Here is a 20,827-nt window from a genome sequence, read left to right on the forward strand (position 1 = left end):
GACTGTTGGTGTTGCTCGTTATTTGGTCTTTTTTTTATCCTCTTTGTTTCTTTATTAGGCTGCTCTTATTTCCTTTGGCAGACTGGTTCAGGTTCTTTTGGTCTTGGGTGATCCGGTTCTTTTTGGATCATCTTTGGCATGGGAAAAAAGAAAGCTGGAAATTCAAATTTTTCTGGGATGATTCCCCTAAACCCCAGCCTGCTCAACAGTTTGCTATTGTAGGGAGTGTTACTTCCTCTTCGATGATCAATTTGGTGGAGCATAAGAAGGTAAATCTTCCCTCTCTTAGTATCTCTTTAACTCTTGGTGAAGAAGATACAACTTCTGAAAAATCTGAATTTGAATCACATCTGATGAAATTGATGAATCCAAGTAATGCTGCCAATTCTAAGGGTGCGATAGAAAATAAAGCACCATGGGTAAATCTTTTTAAAGATAATAGAAAGATGGACGAAAATACCATGTTAAAAGTTTTTGAAAATCAATTCGAAGAAGTGATCTTGGATATCTCGGATGAAGAAAATATTGAGGACAAGTAGGGATATGGTCTAGTTGGATATTTCGCCGGTCGATTTTCGAGGAAAGTGGTTCTTCTCCAACTATGTGACTCGTGGAAGGTGGATTATAAATATTTTGTGCATGCAAGTGGTTGGTTGGTGTTCAAATTAGAAATGGATGTTGATAGATTAAGTGTATTGCATAGGGGTCCATATTTGGTTTATGGGAGACCTTTAATGCTAAAAGTTATGCCACGTTATTTTGACTTTGATGATAAGGACGTGAGCACTATGCCGGTTTGGGTAAACCTACCGGGGTTGTCTTTAGAGTTTTGGAATACGAATACCTTGGGCAAAATTGTGTCTAAGGTTGGAAAACCCATCTCAACCGACAAGATTATGGCAACGAGAGGCCGACTTTCCTGTGCAAGAACTCTTGTCGAAATTGATGCTTCTATTGAACTTGTGCGGGAGGTTAAGATTAGGCTCCCAAATGGCACGTTGAAGGAACAAGAAATTGTTTATGAACATGAACCAAAAATTTGTGGTTCTTGTAAAGTGTTCGGTCATACTCCTCTTGGATGCAACATTAAACACGCGGGGGGAAGGGGGACAAAGGTAAGGCAAAAATGTGGTGTCTTCCAATGTATTAATTCGGGATACTCATGGGACAAAAAAGCAGGATGGAAATTCAGCCGCTACTTCACAGTCCCCTCCAACCGAGATAGCAAACCGTGGGAAAGTTACTGGGCAGCAATCTGGGGTTTTGGATGAGCAACAAAGGCTGCATCTTAACCAAAATACAAAGCACTTAATTGATGACCAACAAGGCCAAATTCTTGGCCAGGGTAAGGAACCGTTTGTTGAGGTTATTAGCAAGAAAAATCGAGCTGTTTCGGGGGGAAATCTGCTCTTGATGGGTACTCAAAAATCTGGACCAATTTCGTCATCTTATCCAAATGAGGCAGATTCAAGTAATTTGAAAAATGAAAAGCTCAAAGGCAAGGTCGAGGAGAAAAGGAAATCGGGTTCGAAAGTTGACAAGAAGAAGGGTGCATCCCTTGCTTCGACATCATGAAAATTGCTTCTTGGAATATTAGGGGTATGAATTCACCCCTAAAATAAAATGGGATTCAGAAATTTATCATGCAACATTGCATTGATATTATGGGTATTTTAGAGACGAAGTTGATTGATAAAAAATTGAAGAGAATTTTCTGGAATAAATTCGATGGCTTCATGCATATAAACAATTTTTGCACTCATAGAGCCGGACGGATCTTGATTTTGTGGAATCCATCTAAAGGGTTTTTGGATGTGATGGAGGTTCATTCACAAATCATTCATTGTAAAGCTACTTGCAAGGTAACATCTTATACCTTTCTTGCTAGTTTTGTTTATGGATTTCATACATTGGTTAACCGGCGACCACTTTGGAATAACGTTATGGAATTCAACGCTAAAGTTTCGTTGCCTTGGATTATTCTTGGTGACTACAACAATGTTCTCAAATTTGATGAGAAATGTAATGGGACGGACGTTAATCCTTACGAAATTAAGGATTTTGCAAATTGTTGCCTTCATGTGGGTCTTATAGATGTGCGCTGTATTGGTTGTTATTACACGTGGACTAATAACTCGATTTGGAGCAAAATTGATAGGGCAATAGTCAATGATATTTGGGTACGAGATGGGCCATATGTTGATGCAAAATTTCTACCTTCCGAATGACTTTCCGACCACTCCCCTTGCATTGTTTCCTTTTATGACCGTGTTGGGGCGCTAAAAAACCTTTCAAGTTTTTTAACATGTGGACTAAGCATGAGGATTTTCATGATCTTATTCAAACTTATTGGAACTTTAATGTACGGGGGACAAAGCAATTTATTCTTTGTGAGAAGTTGAGCAAACTAAAGGGTGGTTTGAAGGAGCTTAATATTAAGCATTTTGGGCACATTTCGACTAAGGCAAATGAGGCTAAAAATGAATTGGAGGCTGCCCAACTACAACTACATAATCAGCCCATGAATGAGAATCTTCAACTTATGGTTGCTAAATTGAGGAAAAAAGACGATGGCTTATGCGAAGCAGAATGTAGTTTTTATTATCAAAAGGCAAAATGCATCTTCCTTAAGTAAAGTGATAAATGTACAAAGTTTTTTCCTTGATGGTTAAAAGGAACTCAAGGAGGAATTTTATAGCTATTATACTTAAAGAGGATGAGATGTATATCACATCACAAGATCAAGTTGCTACGGGATTTGTAAATTTTTACACTACTTTTCTGGGAAAAAACTGCCCAACACGATCTATTGAGATGGATATTGTTACAAACAGTCCCTTAGTTTCATTGGAACAAGGTAACTCTTTGATTCGGGACATTTCTTATGAGGAGATCAAAGAAGCACTTTTTGGTATTGGAGATGATAAGTCTCTCGGGACGGATGGTTATACTTCTTGTTTTTTCTAGAATGCATGGGGGACTATTGGTAATGAGTTTGTTAGAGCTATCATGGAGTTCTTTTCTTCTAGTTCCATCCTCAAACAAATCAATCACACGGTCATTGCTTTGGTACCTAAATCTGGTCACATACCGCATGTTGGGGATTTTAGGCCTATCTCTTGTTGTAATATTACTTACAAAGTGATCGCTAATACGTTAAAAATTACATTCCGATTAATTTTCCTTACTTAAGTTAAATGTGTCGTCTTAAATAGTATTATGGTAAGTAAGGGTCATTTCCCACAGAGGATTGATTCAATTATGTCAATTGCGCACTAAAAAGTAAAATTAATAATAATATACAAAATAGATTAAATAGGGGGGTTTGGTTTGTTGAACTAAGGAAAACGAAAAATTTAAGACTTGAAATTTGAAATAAACAAATTTGTTCTTGATTGAATGTGAGAAAATGTGATTGGGGGATATTTCGTAGCCACGAGAATGATTTTCATGTCAGTAATCACAAAGATTTTTGTTCTCAAGATTAACAACAATTCGAGAATAATTATAAGCTCAATTACCTAAATCTCTTCTTACATGTTAGTCGAATAAAACAAGCTCTTTACTCAACCCTATTCATTAAACAACCTAGAACAAGCTCTCTAGATTTAATTTAATAAACGCATTACGACAAAAAAGATTAATTGAATTAATGGTAAACTCGTAAACTCGGTTTACTAACTTAAGTGTTAATTCACATACATTCAATTGAAAATTCTTCATAATTTATCGAAATGTAATTGCTACTAGGTTTTAGAATCAATAACTATTACGTATTACTAATCCCAAAATAGCATTCATCGAAATAACTTAATAATTTAGTTGTACACCTAAACAATCAAGAAGAACAAAATAAACATTTAATACAATGGATTAAACACATTAATCAAGAAAATTATAAAGCACAAATTAATTGAAAATCATAACTCAGGTTTGAAATAATCCCTAATCACACATATAATTAGTTACCCATTAAATATTCACAAATAACTAACAATTTCTTCTAAAATATTGATGAAAAAAGTGAAAAGAAAAACGTATTGATAAAGAGAGAAATGGTAGAAAATCCTTCAATATCAATGGGTTATCTTCTCCAAACTAATGCACCATCTCCATGTTCTAATCTTCTCCAAAATGTCTAAAAAAATATAGGTGAAAGGAAAGGGAAAAAGAAAAAAAACAAAAGGCAAGAAGAAGAAGAAGAACCAACTGCTACCCTAGAGTTCCAAGAATGAAAATCTTGTGTTTGGTTGAATGTTTTAATCTAAAACCTAAAGAAAATTGCAGCATTGGTCCCTGAAATTTTGAAAACAATTAAAAATGGCTCGGGTGGCGCCTAGATGTTGGAATAGTGGCACCTGGGCGGGGCCCAGCTCACTGAATTTTTTTTTAATAGAAACATCCTCTTCAACATCTTCATACTTTTTTTATCTTTTTCGTCTTTTCTCGCATAAATACCTTCAAATCATTGTTCAAAGTTGGATTTTTGCCCACACAATAAAAATAACTAAATTAAGTAATAAATCACTAATAAAACTCACAAATATCTAGTTTAATGGCCCGGAATAGTGCAAAAACCAGCGCTTACCAATCGCTAAAATTCTTGTTTCTAGAATGAGGCCTATTTTGGGTAATAGTGTGGACCATGCACAAGTCACTTTTGTGGAAGGTAGAAATATGACGGAAAACATTCATCTTGCCCAAGAACTCATGAGGCAATACAATAGGAAAAGGGTTGCTTCAAGATGCCTACTAAAAATTGATCTTACGAAAGCTTACGATTCGATAAGTTGGAATTTCCTTATAGATGTTCTTGAAGGGTTGCACTTTCCCTCAAGATTTGTAAATTGGGTCATGGAATGTGTTACTTCTACAACATATTCCATAGCTTTGAATGAGAGTATGCATGGTTTCTTCAAAGGAAGGAAAGACCTCCGACAAGGTGATCCCCTCTCTCCCTTTTTGTTCGTGCTTTGTATTGAATACTTCTCAAGAATGCTTAAAGCTACCATGAATGATAATGACTTCAATTATCACCCTAAATGTGGCCCCATAAAATCACTCATTTAGCTTTTGTGGACGACTTGATGCTCTTTGCTAGGGGAGATATCATATCGGTGAAAATTCTTATGGATTGCCTTGCGAATTTGGGTTTGGTATCGGGTTTAAGGATAAACATCCTTAAATCCAATTTGTATACAGCAGGGATTCATAGACAACTACTTGACGATATCTTGCAACAGACAAATGTCCCAAGGGGTAGTATGTCATTTCGGTATTTAACCATTCCCCTTGCGTCGGTAAAACTTAAAGTAAGTTGTTATGCTCATTTTCTTGACAAAATTACAACTTATATTGGTGCATGGAAACACTCTTCATTATCTTATGCGGGCAAGATGGAACTTATAAGGGCGGTCCTCCAAGGAGTTGAATATTTTTGGCTTTCTATCTTCCCTATCCTGGCTACAATTATATCAAGGATTGTTAGCCTTTGTCGGAAGTTCCTTTGGTGATCTAAGAAGTCGTTGGTTGCGTGGAAGGATCTTTGCCTCCCAAAATATGAAGGGGCCTTGGATTGAAGGACTTGAAGAGTTGGGACTTAGCGTTATTTGCTAAATCCCTTTGAAACATTCAACATAAAAAGGACACCCTTTGGATTCAGTGGATTCATCAAGTCTATCTTAAAGAGACATGTATTTGGGAGGTTTTTCCTAGAAAAGCTCACTCTCTACTCTTCAAAAAATTGCTGGAAATCAGAAATTTATTGAGGTAAAGTGGGGCTGTTACCCACAATCTTTCGCATGGACAAAATCGGCAATTTGCCTAGCTGGATAGAGTAAATAACCTAGGTATTCATTCTGATTTTTCTTCAGATCAGCAACCTATTTTCTCCTAAAATAGTGGCTGTTTCAGCAAGTCGATTGGAGCTAACAAGGAACGAAAACATGCAGCAGTGGACAGATTACTAGATAGATTGCTAAGCTGGTCCGTTGAAGGAAAATGTTGCACAAAATTGGCCTATGAATTGCTCCGGCCGAGGGGTTCAAAAAAGGTGTGGGTGGACGATGTTTGGAGATCTTGCATTACTCCAAAGCACATCACTCCTTCTTGCTTTGGTTAGGGGCCCAATCAAAGCTTCTAACTAAAGATAAATTATATTATTTGGATATTGACCGTAATTGTGTTCTCTGTGGGCAAAAGGCGGAGACGGGAACTCACCTATTCTTTGAATGTTCTTTCACATCGACCATATGGGAGAGAATTAGAAAATGGCTCGGCATTAAAAGATCTATGTCTACACTTACTAGCTCTCTTAAGTGGATGAAAAAAGAGGCACGAAGGACTTCATGGAGAAGTGAGGCTAAGAGGATTGCACTTGCTAGCACCGTTTACTATCTTTGGTTAACACGCAATAGGAAGATTTTTGAGGACCTTTCACCTACCGGGGATTGCATTGTGAGACGGATCAAGACACACGTATACAAAGTTATGTTCTCTTTGTATTCGGATGTCTTGATCCATTTTGAATCTTAGCGTTAGGTCATTAATTTTGTGCACTCCACTTTTTCTGATTTAGTCTGGGTATGCCCGGAGTAATTGTTTTGTAATATTGACTTTTGATTTGCCGGGAAATGCTCGATATACTTGTATATGGAACATTTTTTATCAATGATATTTACATTTACCGATAAAAAATTCTATCCCTTTAATTGACAATTTTCATGGAAAACAAAGCTAAACAAACACCAAAAAATACTTTTATTTCAACATTTTTCACGTGGAAAACTATACCAATCAGACACAATAATTTACAATTCTCAGAAAAATAATTTCTAGGTATAATTCCCTAAAATTCGTTTTCTTTCCACCCAAATTTCATCTTTACGATCAAACGAACCCTTAATGTTTTTGAAAAGGGAAAAAATCATAGTTCAGACACTAAGTATACACCCAAGCATATATCAAGTGCATAGTTTGAAGATTCAAAAGTCAGGTGTGTGTGTGTGTGTGTGTGTGTGTGTGTATATATATACAGTCGTTTCCTAAATTTACGCCTAGTTCTCTTCTATATCACTCATTTCAGTACAAAATCGACATCCCAAAATTGAAAAATTCAGCTGGCATTCTGCGTTCTCACCATGAAACCTTATTCCGGCCGCCGACGATAACGACGCAGGTAACAATTATCACTGATTTCGATGATAAATTTCACGATCTCACCCGCGATTGAAACGTCGAGTCACATACTCTGAATTTGTGTTCGATTAATCGAATACAATCACGAGAGACAAGAATAATCTTTGAATTTCAAACTACGATTTATCAATTTATTAATACGGTCATATTTACAGCAGGAGAAATCTAACATTAGTCACAGAAGTTCTGATCATCGCTGAAAATAGATTACAGGTACGTGCTTCGACAAATGACCAGATATCTGACTATGTGACCAATGTGCGTATTGTATGTAATATAATATAAAGACCACATATGAGACATGTGATGAATGAATTAAAGTGTGTCTCAACAATATTGAAATTCATATTCTCCATGATTCATTTTTTGAAGAATGTGACCTGAGTTACTCAGTATATAGAACTACTGCGCATAATCTGAGAGAGACAATTGTGTTACATGATCTGTGACCCATGTGATATTCAGTCATACTCATTCTTACATAACGTACTTCCAAAAATGTGACATGAATGAAAACACTCGTAAAATTAAGTGTATGCTGTATATGTGACTAATGCGCATAACTTGTGTATGTGAATTGTAATTCCTAAACTGTGACTTATGTTTCTACCATGCATTCGACTTTATGGAGAATGTGCATGCCTATTATTTTAGGAGTTCATACAAAAATTCTGTCAATCGTTACACTTTTATCATTAGACCACTAACAAATGTAAATTTAATTTACAGAAATGGTGTACTTGCACGTGTGCCTGTTGCATGCATCTCAAACTTCTTTGGCGTTGGTAGATCGAAATTGCAGATATGTAAACCTTGTGGACACGGTAATGAAGGAATTCGATTTGGATCCTACAAAGATAGCAGTCTCATTGAAGTACACACTGAATGAAGATTTGCCTCCAATTAGAATCAGAAATGACAGTAATGTGCTCTCTTACATCATGCTCAAGGATATGGAGCGAGAACCTACTAAATACCCATTAATCATTGATGTTGCGGAGGCAGAAGTAGATAAACCGTCTATCACACTGCCAGTTAATCCACATGCTATTGGTGAATTATGTACGTTGCAGGATATGGCATCAGACATCTGCGAAGCAGCAATTGAAAATGTAGGTCACATTGATGACAACGAAATCACAGTTGTTTATGTTATAGATGGTAGAGATGTCGAAAAAGGAAGGGTCTTCTGTGATAAAGATATTTTAAAGTTAAGCCCGCCACTTTTTGCCATATAGAATATGTTTGAGTTTATGGTGGAGCGGTCAGACAAGAAAGAATATGTTGTGAGATGCTCACAAGAGGGATGTAGTTGGATATGCAGAGCATCCAAATGGGATAAAATGGAACTGTTTAAAATTCGGAAGATTGGTAGTCACATATGTGCATCAAATGCAGTGCTGGGGTCACAAACTTGGAGGTTGATAGTCATAATCGCTTCAAGTATTGCTTTATGGCACTTGGTGCATCAATACGCGACTGGAAACATTGTAGGCCTGTAATTGTGGTTGACGGTACGTACTTGAGTGGTCACTATGGAGGTACACTTTTCACAGCGTGTACGCAAGATGCAAGTAACGGTGTATTCGTCCTTGCATTTGGGATTGGAGATAATGAGAACGACAAATCTTGGAGATGGTTTTTTGAAAACCTGAAAAAGGCATACAGGAACAGAGAAGGGCTATGTTTTGTATCGGATCGACATAATAATATAAATAATGCAATATTAATGTGTATCCGGGAACCTATCATAGTATATGTTCGTACCATTTGCTGTAGAACTTGAAGTCATATTTTGGAAAATCTAGACAAAACATTACACAAGCTTTCAATTTAGCTGTTAAAGCTTACACATTGGAAGAGTTTGAATATCATATGCGGCAACTAGACACAATGAATAAGAAGATTAGTGCTTACATGGTATTGCAGTACTTCAATATAAGTTTCCACAAAACATTGGAATGGTTACATATTGTAGTTATATGATATTACTCAATGCAATACATGTTTGCAGGCTGAGGTTGGGCCTGAAAAGTGATCACGAATCCATATGCCAGAAAATAGGTATTCAACAATGACATTGAACATCGTGGAATCAGTCAATGCAGTCACAAAGGCAGCAAAAAATTATCCAATCGTATCCTTACTGGAGTCATTACGACAAACTACGTAAAACTGATTTTGTAAACACAAAGACAACGCGCATGGGACTTTCACAAAATTGACAAGCAAATACAAGAACGAGATCAGAAAAATGAGTATAGATTTAAAGACCCCGAGGGTAGTTTTAATTTTGACGATAATAACTACTCATGCGACAGCTGCATGAACTAATGTGACTTGAAATTCACATCTGTGATAACATATGTTTGTATGCATTATATATGTGACCTCAACTCAATGCATGTGACATTTCTATACAATCCTGTGACATTAAACTGTGCAACTACATATAACCTTTCCATATAATTCTATGACATTAAATTGTGCAACTGTGACTTACTTAGATATATAATTTGTGACATACGCCTGAAGACTGTGACTACTGGGTAGATACTTGTTTGAACTAACGTAATTTGTCCATTTGATTATATTCTCCCAGGTTTTTCCTTCCAACCAGTCAGTGTTTTCTGTTAGCAGTGATAAGATAACTTTCGTTGTTGATATTGAAAAACAGACATGCACAAGCAGGATGCTGCAAGTTGATTTGTTACGATGTCCACACGCATTGGCTGTAATTGCAAATACAAAAAGGGATCCATATACTTTCTATTCTTATTATTACACACGTGATGCATACTTGAACGCATACGAAGACTTGATATATCCTGTTGGAAATCCAAGTGAATGGACATTGCCCAAAGAACTGCTACATGAAACTGTCTTAGCTCCTAACCAGAAATGGAGTTGTGGAAGGCCAACTGAGAAGAGGAAGAGATCATCTAGAGAAGGGAAACCAACAGTGAAATGTGGGCACTGTGGAGGACATGGTCACAATCGTAGGAGATGCTCCAGTCTTGTCCCATTGAACTAATATTAGTCAATGCAATACATTCAAATATCGCTGAATATATGTGACCATTGTACTTTAGAAACATTCATTTGTAATGCCAGATTGACGAAATATGCAATCCATTGTTTTTTCAAGTGTGCAAAATCTTATTTGAGTCTGAGTATTTGTTTGTTCATACAATCATTCAGACATAGTCAAAAGTTATGTAATCTAGTTGGTTGTGAATCCTTATTCCTCACATAGCAGGACATGTGACCTAATGTCAAACATATAACGCTTTATTGCATTGTGTGGTCATTACTAATTCAGAACTGTGACCTGATGAATCAGACACATGCGCGTGATCAAACTTCAAAGACGTGACCAATGGTATGGAAAAAAATTGAGATATGATTTCGTAACAACTCTGTGACCAAAATATGATGAACATGTGACCTCAGTCCTATGTAAATGTGACCAATAATAAATACATGTAATCACCTAACTGTTTTGGGACATAATGTGATGACATGTGACACAAAATAGAGTTATCTGTGACCAATAACACAAAAGGATTAAATTTGGCTCCAAAAAAAAAAGTTATGTGCCACTGAATTAAGTTATCTGTGACATTCCCTAACAATAAAAGATCATGTACAGTAACTGCTTGTGATTACTTAATCGGTGATCCAATGCAAAGCAACTCATGATCTGTGACCAATCTTCAAATGTGACCATCCATGTGCATATAAACCCAAAATAACCTGTGACCAAATATAACTGTTCACGAAAGCAATTCACGTAGAAGACAATTACTAGATTTTATAACTTGAAAAGTGATGCTGTCATATATTTCACACGTAAAATTTCGTGTACATAGCAACAAGACAATCCACTTGAGAAACAACGACAAGAATACAAAAAGCCATGTGTGTACAGATCACAAAAGCTACCAACTAAAACTTCATCTTCCTAACACATATGATGTCATTCTATAACCATGCCATCTTCCATTAATCCCTGCTTCGCATGCTTCACGTACATCTCTCGATATTTGTAGAGTAGTGCAACAATACCCATCCTATACTTGTTAATGTCGAATCTATGCGGTATGGAACATCGTCCGTCACGGAGGATGTATAAAGCGTACAAAATCACAAATATCCCGCAATGATGACTGCAAAATAACAGTAAAAAATTAATGTTATGATTGAAAAATTATCAGGTTAAGCACACATAATATGTCATAAGAATTACCCATTTGTCTACTGAGGTAGCGTACTGTCGATGTACACCTTCAATTCCTTGGAGCCAGGTCTGTCGTAATCAGGGTCCTTTTTCGAAATTCCCAAAGCATTCATAAGTGCTGGCAAGATTTTCACATATGGTTCAATGCCTTCTAGAACCTTCCAGTCACGATATGTTTTACCTGCTGAATTGTAGCACACCTAGCATCCAGTGGGCCTTTTGTGGGCAACATTGACATGAACACATGGTCAACATCAGCCCAAAATGTGCTTAAAGGTAGGCTGTGACTAGTTATGACATTAACAAGGCTCAATTCCGACATCAGAACCTCAGGATCCTTCATAAAAGTAGGGTATATGTCTTTTATTTTATGTTGAAACCAAGAGTTTGTTGTTGTGGCTCTAAAATGTAAATTCTTGCCATGTTTTGCAAGCTGGCGAATGTCGTAGAAGCACGTATCCATGTACAGTAATAAAAGGAAAAAATGACATTAAAGAAAAGGAAAGTCTATGAAAATGTGATCAACATGTGAATATGTGACCAATATATGGAAGTGTGACCAACAATGACATGTAAGTCAAGAAGTTAAAATATGTGGCCACTCTGTGGATATGTGAGAGTATAATGTGGTTTTATTGTACCGTGCTACTCAAAGACGATTCTGTGTGTATAAGATTGTAGAACCATGACTTGTGACCAATTGGGAATGAACCAATGACGAATGCAGGTTTGATTTTGTCGCCCTCGTCGTTAAATTTTTTCCTGCAAACATGAAATTGAATATTGAGTGTTGCGCTACCATGAATTGTTAAGTTACATTCTCAGATATAAACAAATTATACGTACTTGTTTTTGGGTTTTAAACCCCTCTGGAACCAACTCATGAACGTAGATCTGTCAACTTCTTCAACGTCGCCTTTGAAATACTCAAAAACTATGACATGATTATCATGTTTGAATAATTTACCTTCTCCAACAACGAACGAAGACTGCAGTATCCTTGCAAGCCTCAAAACCCGTTTGACTGGTAATTCAGAACGACCATCAGGAGACGTGAATCTCTGTATATTGTTGTAAAAGCTTGTTATGTTTCATATCAGACATAGAAACTACATGTGAATAAGTTTTGAATGATCTGTGACTTGTTAAAGCTTTCTATTATTGGCATGCAGTTGATTTGTGACAAGTACAGAATGAATAATGGCTTTGTGAATACCTCTACCTGAACACTTTTGGTTGCCGTCAACACGTCAGATATAATGGAATCTACCTGTTTCTGAACGTTTTCAGAATGTATGTCATCAAGTTGCATATATCCGATCCCCAAATCGAACGATGGTGGTTGAAGACTATAGGGAGTACCAATGTCTTCACTTGGGTCTATCTTACCTTTCCCTTTCCTGTCAACATTTGGTTGTACTGTTTGCACCTGTATCTTGGAGAAGAAGAATCCTTGGCATGTCAATGTGACCATAGTGTGTATAATGAAATGTGTAAATATCATGTAAGTACCTCGTCAGTCTTATCAGAGCCTCTAGTAACATGAGTTCCCCTGTCTCCAACTCCGTGAATTTCTATGCCTCGATCTTTTGCTTTTTCACTAAACCGTCTCATGATCTCTTCCATTGAAGAAGATATCATTGCTGACACAGTTTCAGACAGAAACTGCATGTTAGTTCGAATCTCCATCAAGTCAGTTTTTAAGACACCTTGCATTTGGATAATGGAGTTCATTTTTGTAGAGTGCACATCATTGAAGCATGACATCTGTAACTTGATGTCAGCGAGTTCCCTATTCAACAATTTATTGTCCAACCGCAGTTTGCATATTTGCATCCTCAGATCATCATATGCCTGACATGACACCATAACAACACAAGTGTAACCAGTTGTATGAAAAAAAAAGGGGTTATATGTAACTTAGGAAAATATGTTCTGTGATGAAAATGAAGTGGATATGTGACCTATATAACGGTGATCTGTGACCAATGATTTCAAAAAGGTAATATGTGACCTAAGACATTGATCTGTGTTCGCTGATTTCAAAAAAATAATTACATCCACTTACATTAACCCATTGCGGCATGTGAGGGTGTGGTTCATCTGGAGAATTAGTGGCAGCTGACAGTACTTCATCAATTGGAGATTTTTCATGGGGGGTATGTCTTGACGTCGTGGTGGAGGATCAACGAAATCATCATCGTCCTTCGACACATTAGGTTGTCCCATACTGCTATCCGTTAAGAGGATCACTGACTTTCCACTAGCACTAGCATTGCCGGCTGATTTCTTTGTCCTCTTTTTCCTGCGGCTCTCACTTAATAATTTCGGTTGAATCGGCTTCTGGTACTGGACATTATTCATATATGGCATGGCCATTTCTGTTTCCGATGGTTCCAGGTCACAAATCACAATCTGCAAAAGTGTATATTAGTAAAAGTGTAATCATAACAGTTCAATATACTGGTAACAAGGCTTACTGATGTATTACATCAACATTTGCGAAGCAGTCAGCTCCTTCCAACTTAGCAGCAAAAGGTTGTTCATCTGCCATCCAACTCATGATTCGGGGATGTGTCTTTGATGTTCGTGTGACAATAATTCCATCTGGACTTGGAAAAGTCTCATAAATCCATACTTGAAAGGCTACCAACATACCTCGTAGCCTGTAATGTGGAGTTCTCCTACTCAACCCATCTTTCAGTGAACCCAAGGTAATGTCAAATAATAATTTACCCCATGGGAATCTGTTCATTGCATCGAAGTCCTCAGCTAGGGCAAACAAGTAGTTGTCAACAACTTTCTTGTAATCTCTAGGAAAGAGATAGGCAGTGAGAAAATACAAAGCACCAATCCTAGCAACTCATCATCCGGTAGAGCTTCGACAAGATCCAAGTCCGGCATTTGACACGCAGAGATGAATGTGGATTTGATGTATTCATGTGTTACATTATCTACTTGAGAAAAGTATTTTCCCTTCAGTTTTGATGTTCTACTGTCATACATTTTTGTATCACACTGTCCATGACATTTCAGGCCTGTGACTAAACTAAACTCGAAGATGGAGAACCTCACATACCTTCCAGCCACATAAAACCACATTTCTTCGTTGTTCGGCTGACGAACCTGTCTCAGAAGGAAGAAGTGAATCAGTTGTGGTTGTATAGTGATCTCGTCGCACTCTAGAAAATGAGCAAAACAGGTTCCCATCAATATACGTTTCTGTTATCGGCTTAAGCTCGTCTGAATGGTATTCAAGACACCTTTACGAACTGAGGTTGTAATTTTCCCAGGAAACCACCTGTCTTTTGGTATTATGAATTCCCAGGCCTGTATTGAAATTGCAAACAATGTTAAACACTTGTACTGAAAGAAATCACACACAGATGATATGTTACAACACAAAGATATTCAATTAATAACATGCTCTGCCTAACAGGTCACATATGCATACACATGTCCACTCGGGTCAGTAAGTTGAATAGGGTCATAGATCTTCATTGTTAGAACAATCAAGTCACGTATTCAGTCAGCTCAGGTCACAGATCTATTCTTTGTTAGTACTTCCAATGCACATACATTTGAGTCAGGTCACATGTCACATTGTTAGTACCTTTGACTCCACCCAATGTATAAGACATCAAAATTAAAAGTACAAATTGAATCACATACGCATGCCGCATTGTCACATCACAGATTAGTTTTCAATAAAATGAACAAGGTCACATATTAGATCAATTCATCGTTAGCACCTCCGAGTCACATACAATGAGCTTAGGTCACAGATCATCTACCATGGTCAGTAAGTTCAATAGGGTCACAAATCTTCATTGTTAGAACAGTCAAGTCACATATTCGGTCAGCCCAGGTCACATATCTATTCTTTGTTAGTACTTCAAATGCACATACATTCGAGTCAGGTCACAGGTCACATTGTTAGTACCTTTGACTCCACCCAACATATAAGACATCAAAATTAAAAGCACAAATTCAATCCCATACACATGCCGCATTGTCACATCACAGATTAGTTTTCAATAAAATGAATAAGGTCACAGATTAGATCAATTCATCGTTAGCACCTTCGAGTCACATACAATGAGCTTAGGTCACAAATCATCTACCATGGTCACATACACTGAGTTCGGGTCATGAAGGAATTTCGATACACATAATCTTTACACCCAAAACCCTAGGTCATGTCAAATACCAAAATTACTTCAACCGACTACATTTCACAGAATGTCCAAATATCAAGTATGTTTTTTCATTGTTCAATAAAAAAAATCAAAAAAAATTGAGGAAATAACCTTGTTCGATCGGCCTTCTCGCTCGGTTACAGACGCCGAATGTGTTGGGGATTCCATTGCGCTGTCCTGTGACCTCCTTTTGCTTCTTCTTCTTGTTGTGTCTTTGAGATTAATAACCCCTTCTGTGACCTTAGATTTCTCCATTAGATTGCGTTTTTCCATTATAGCGAAAGGGATGTATTGCACACGGTGATTCTTGCACAAATTGAATTCGACAATGGTGAGATTGTAGGGTAACTAATTGGCGAAATCTGGACTCTGGATGGATAAGTTCGAACAAGCGAGTGTTTGAGATGCCGGAAAATCATGGGAGAACAAAGAGAGGGTTTGGAGATTACGTGAAATCATGGGGGGCAGAGAGAGAGAGAGGATGATTGATATGGTAGTTAAGAAAATTGTAATTTGAATTACGATAATTAAGGAAACGCATCATCAGTTAATATACGCATCTACTAATTATTAAATGATAAAAATAAATATTTCACATTTAATAATTACATAAAAATTCTGACATGTGCATAAAAAAGTTTTCCACATGATGTTTGCATCCCAATCTTTATACACCTGGGACGGTGTAATTTCCACTTTTGAAAATGAACAAACGCAGCCCTAAGTTCCCGCATCAATTTGGAATCTGTAAAAAGATTCCCATTCACCCGTTAATTAACGAAAAGCTTAAAGGTCACTCGGCAACAGTTCCTCCCCATCTTCACCGGGAAAGTAAGATCCCCTCCAACTGCGCCGCGAAAACTTCCCCCACCACCACCAATGGCGGCCTTGATCCGCGCTCTCAGATCCTCCTCCTCTTCTTCCTATTATACTAATTATTTTATTCGAAGGTCTCTATCCACGGCCGCGTCAACGACCGCCCCACCCCTAAAATCCGAACCCTTCACTCCCTTCATGGATACCAAGGGCAAACATGTTCAGTGGGTTTTCCTGGGATGCCCTGGTGTCGGAAAGGGTACCTTCGCCAGCCGTCTCTCCACCCTCCTCGGTGTTCCCCACATCGCCACTGGAGATCTCGTCCGGGAAGAGCTCTCTGCCTCTGGCCCACTTTCCAAACAGGTATGACGCCCCTTAGGCCTTAACCCGTGTGCTCGTGTGTGCCTATATATGGTGTAAATATCTACATTGCCAGCACATGTTAAAGATAACTTCTGGGATGCCGTTGCAATGGGGAATTGAGATATTTCTTTGTTTGTTGTTAGGTCAGGAGTTTGTCTTATAACTTACAATTGAAGTTATGGTCTTTTTCTATATATATATATACGCGTGGTTTTCAGGTTTGAACTGATTTCCATATTTTTATGATCTGTCCGTATTAGAAATTGAAAGTTGAAACCTGAAGAGTGTTTCATGGAAAATTTAGTGCTGTAATGTAATAATTGGCAATGTCTTATTTATAACAGAAGGGTCCTTCTGAACACCACAAGGGCTGTCCCAGGTTGTATGCCTTCTTAGACAAGCCTCTTTCTTGCGTACTTGTACATTTTTGCAATTTTCTTGATTCTGTGTAGTAATTTTTCCCAATGGTTATTACATTGACAAACATGTACTGATTATGATGCATTTTGGGCCCATCTTTTATATATTTAAACTTGGTGTTGTATGTTGTTGATTCATCTTCTTGTTTCTCTTTTGCAGCTTACAGAGATCGTGAACCAAGGGGAATTGGTATCTGATGAGATAATTATAAGCTTATTGTCAAAGAGGCTTGAGACAGGAGAAGCTAAAGGTGAATCAGGATTTATACTAGATGGATTTCCCCGAACTGTCAGGCAAGCAGTAAGTAATTTCTTCGTGTATATTAGCTTTTCTCAGACTCACTATTTTAATGTTCCTCAAAATATGTCGTGTCAGATATGATATACTAGACATTAAGCTTTCTATAACAAGGTATCGTTTTCAGAAGAGAATTGCTGCTGATTTTGAGAACAGAATTTAGAGTCGCGTTAATGATTTACTTTCAAATCCTCCATATCTCGGGCTTGGTTGGGCTCCTTTTTTTATTTTAGAAGGAACTTCTTAATACATTGTGTATGATCTGGTTCCCAGAGTTGAGAAAAGAGAAGAAAAGATAGAAAAAGATGTCAATGATTTATGTTGTTTTGATTTCTTGTCAGTAACAATTAATGACTTAGCTCACGGTTGTTGGACCATGATCTTGTTTCCTAGGTCTCCAAGCACTTCATTTATTTAGGTCTTGTTTGATAAAGATTTTTTTGAGAAGTGAATCTTTAAAAAGGGTTTATTTATTTATTTTTATTTTTTATTTTTTTGGTGAATGTGTAGTTAAAAAGTAGGGAAAAGTTATGGGGAAACATGAAAAATGATTTTTATTTTTTTGGAGAATGTGTGGTTGAAAATTAGTTTGGGAAAGAAGTGATCATTAGAAAATCAAAATCAAACAAGGACTTAAAGTTTGTTGTGTATTCCGTGCTTTGAGCAAAGGTACTTCTGGACATCCACTGGTATCATGTTAATATGATCAGGGTTCCATTTTCTTTCATGCTTCGTGTTCATTTTAAAAAAAATTGCTATTAAACAGTTCTCCAAACATGCACTTGTCGATAGAAAATGGGAAGTCATTGCATCTCCCCATTGCATGAAGTTCACATGCAATTCTCAATAGCTTCTTTCTTCTACCTGCAGGAAATATTGGATGATGTAACAGACATTGACCTGGTGGTAAATCTCAAGCTTCCAGAAAGAGTACTGGTCGAGAAATGCCTTGGACGAAGGATCTGCAGCCAATGCGGGAAGAACTTCAATGTAGCAAATATCAATGTCAAGGGTGAAAATGGAAATCCAGATATTAGCATGGATCCACTTCTTCCGCCTCCTCAGTGTGTTGCGAAGCTCATTACTCGTTCTGATGATACTGAAGCTATTGTTAGAGAAAGACTCCGTGTATATTATGAGAAGGTACCTCACCATTCTCCCTCTCTCATGCTTTTCTTTGCTCTTCAAATGGGACTGACAGGGGTGAAGGGGGTATAAAAATAAAAGATACTTCTCTAAGTTATCTTAAATTATATGATCTCGCTGTAGAAAAAGTTGGGTGAAGGAGGATTTGACCTAACCTAGGATAGACAACATACACTAAACTGCATTTTGTGAAGTTTAAAAATCAAACTCATCCTAACGACATTGGGGAAATCTTAATTACATTCTCTCTTCAAGTTGAATTATGTGCCCAAGTTACTTGGTCATCATTTACATCATTCATTTGAAAACTTCAATTATATTTTAATCACTTTTAAGTTTCACCTGCATTTCCTTTTTTGCTGTGGGTTCTATGAATCACATTGATTGAGCAAGTGCTGGTAATCAAGCTACTATTCTCTGGGGAAGCATTTTAACTGCCAGCATCTTGACCTAGCCAATGTAAAGATGCCTTGTTCATGTAATAACTTGTATTGATTTTCCCCCCATTCAATTGGCTGCCTTGGGACTGTTTAGACAAGGTATTTGGCTTCTGGAAACGACCATGTTATGTTAAGAGCTTAAGACACTAGCATAATGATAGAATTGATGTTATGATTCCTTAATTCAATATAGCTAAATTACTGCAGTAATCTTTGTTGCCCCAGTGCTCACATATTCCCATCGAACAGCTGCTTGCTGGCAATAAATTAGTAATTCTTACAAAAATTATTTGTCATAGGGAAAAAGTTGTTTCTAGTGTACTGCAATTTTTTTGGGGTGAACTGATCGTTGAAGCGTGATTAAAAATCAAGAAGTCAAGCATTTAAAAATACGATTGTGTTGGTCTTTGGAAATATCTCTACTTTCTGGTTAAGCTTATGCACTTCCATTCCTTTTGGTGTTCAGAGTCAGCCAGTGGAGGAATTTTACCGTAGTCAAGGGAAGTTGATGGAATTTAATTTGCCTGGTGGTCTCCCGGAGTCATGGCCAAAGTTGCTGGAAGCACTTAACCTTGATGAGTACGAGGATAAGCAGTCCGCTGCAGCGTAGATTTCCATCAATTTCTTTGCGTGGATTCACTGCATGCCAATTTTTTTGCGGAAAACATCGAGCATTTATATATTTGACTTTAGTACTTCAATTCATTTTTCTCTACTGAAGAAAAATAACAAAACCATGGAGTTACACAGAGCGATTGACCCTGGTGCGTATGCTATCAGTACTTTTTCTTTTTGCTAAGAGTATTATTGTAATATTTACCCGTGAGGGTTAAAGAACGAGACTGTTCATTTTTTTTTTATTTAAACAGTGTCACTGGTAAATTCAAGTAAAAGTTAAATAATATGTTCCAAGTTTCCCAAAAGCATTGGATCCAATGCCTAGTGGATGTTTATTTTAAGCTTACCTTCCAAAAGTATGCTAAATTCAGATGTAAAAGGTTGTTCTATTGTGATTTATGCTTCTGCAAGCATGTCCTTCAGACTTGGTAAGGGCAGATTTTCATGTATCCAATGAACTGCAGCAGTAGTCACAACGGTTTGAAGTGCATTCTGTTATCTGCCAAACTGATTTTAGGGAAGTAAAGACCAATTTTCCAAGTGTAGATAGGGATGACTAGTCATTAAGGGCTTGTTTGCCAGGTTTTTAAAAAGTTAAATGTTGTTTTAGAGATTTAGATGCTGTTTGTGGATTTGTTTGGATTTGGATAATTTTTTAGAAGCATTTCTTCATGTTAGAAAAGTTTTCGAGGAAGTTGATACATGTTGACTTCTTAAGAAAGATATTATAAAAAAAAAAAAAAAAAAAAAAAAAAAAAAAAAAAAAAAAAAAGCTGTATTATTATTTCTTCTTCTTTTTTTAAAATTTCGTAAATTATAATGAGATTGGCTTTTGTTGAGAGTTAAAAAATGGTATTTTTTTTTTTCTCTATATAGGGTTTCTCGATTTTTTATTTATTATTATTATTAGAACTTGAAAATGGTAATTATATTGACACCATATTTTTCGTTTGTATCACTTTAGAATTGTTCTAATGGTCCTCTGACTTTGTTTATTGTAGCTATTATGTCCTCGACCCTTTTTTTTTCTTTTTTTTTTTTTAAATCATATTCTTATTATCAAGGTTGCATTAATTAGCACATTTGGTCTT

At 36.9% G+C, this 20,827-nt stretch overlaps 2 protein-coding genes across 2 annotated transcripts; both read left to right on the forward strand.

The window, feature by feature from the left end:
- Window positions 1-671: 671 nt before the first annotated feature.
- On the forward strand, window positions 672-1,575 carry LOC111404733. Its single transcript, XM_023033498.1, has 2 exons — window positions 672-1,115; window positions 1,180-1,575. Exons 1-2 carry the CDS (start codon window positions 672-674, stop codon window positions 1,573-1,575), a joined length of 840 nt encoding a protein of 279 aa, XP_022889266.1.
- Window positions 1,576-16,335: 14,760 nt separating this feature from the next.
- LOC111404101 (adenylate kinase-like) lies at window positions 16,336-20,077 on the forward strand. The gene is made up of 4 exons (XM_023032838.1): window positions 16,336-16,815; window positions 17,395-17,535; window positions 18,403-18,675; window positions 19,585-20,077. Exons 1-4 carry the CDS (start codon window positions 16,516-16,518, stop codon window positions 19,726-19,728), a joined length of 858 nt encoding a protein of 285 aa, XP_022888606.1. The 5' UTR covers window positions 16,336-16,515; the 3' UTR covers window positions 19,729-20,077.
- Window positions 20,078-20,827: the final 750 nt, after the last annotated feature.

The sequence above is a fragment of the Olea europaea genome, chromosome 11, assembly GCF_002742605.1.
Source record: "Olea europaea var. sylvestris chromosome 11, O_europaea_v1, whole genome shotgun sequence".
Classification (NCBI taxonomy): domain Eukaryota; kingdom Viridiplantae; phylum Streptophyta; class Magnoliopsida; order Lamiales; family Oleaceae; genus Olea; species Olea europaea.

What these genes read in the sequence shown, in the direction of transcription:
- LOC111404733 (XM_023033498.1), top strand. Translation starts at nt 672, where the DNA reads ATGGATGTTGATAGATTAAGTGTATTGCATAGGGGTCCATATTTGGTT. An exon ending in CGGGGGGAAGGGGGACAAAG is followed by an intron (nt 1,116 to 1,179) that starts GTAAGGCAAAAA and finishes ACAAAAAAGCAG; the next exon opens with GATGGAAATTCAGCCGCTAC.
- LOC111404101 (XM_023032838.1), top strand. Translation starts at nt 16,516, where the DNA reads ATGGCGGCCTTGATCCGCGCTCTCAGATCCTCCTCCTCTTCTTCCTAT. An exon ending in CTGGCCCACTTTCCAAACAG is followed by an intron (nt 16,816 to 17,394) that starts GTATGACGCCCC and finishes TCTCTTTTGCAG; the next exon opens with CTTACAGAGATCGTGAACCA. An exon ending in CCCGAACTGTCAGGCAAGCA is followed by an intron (nt 17,536 to 18,402) that starts GTAAGTAATTTC and finishes TTCTACCTGCAG; the next exon opens with GAAATATTGGATGATGTAAC.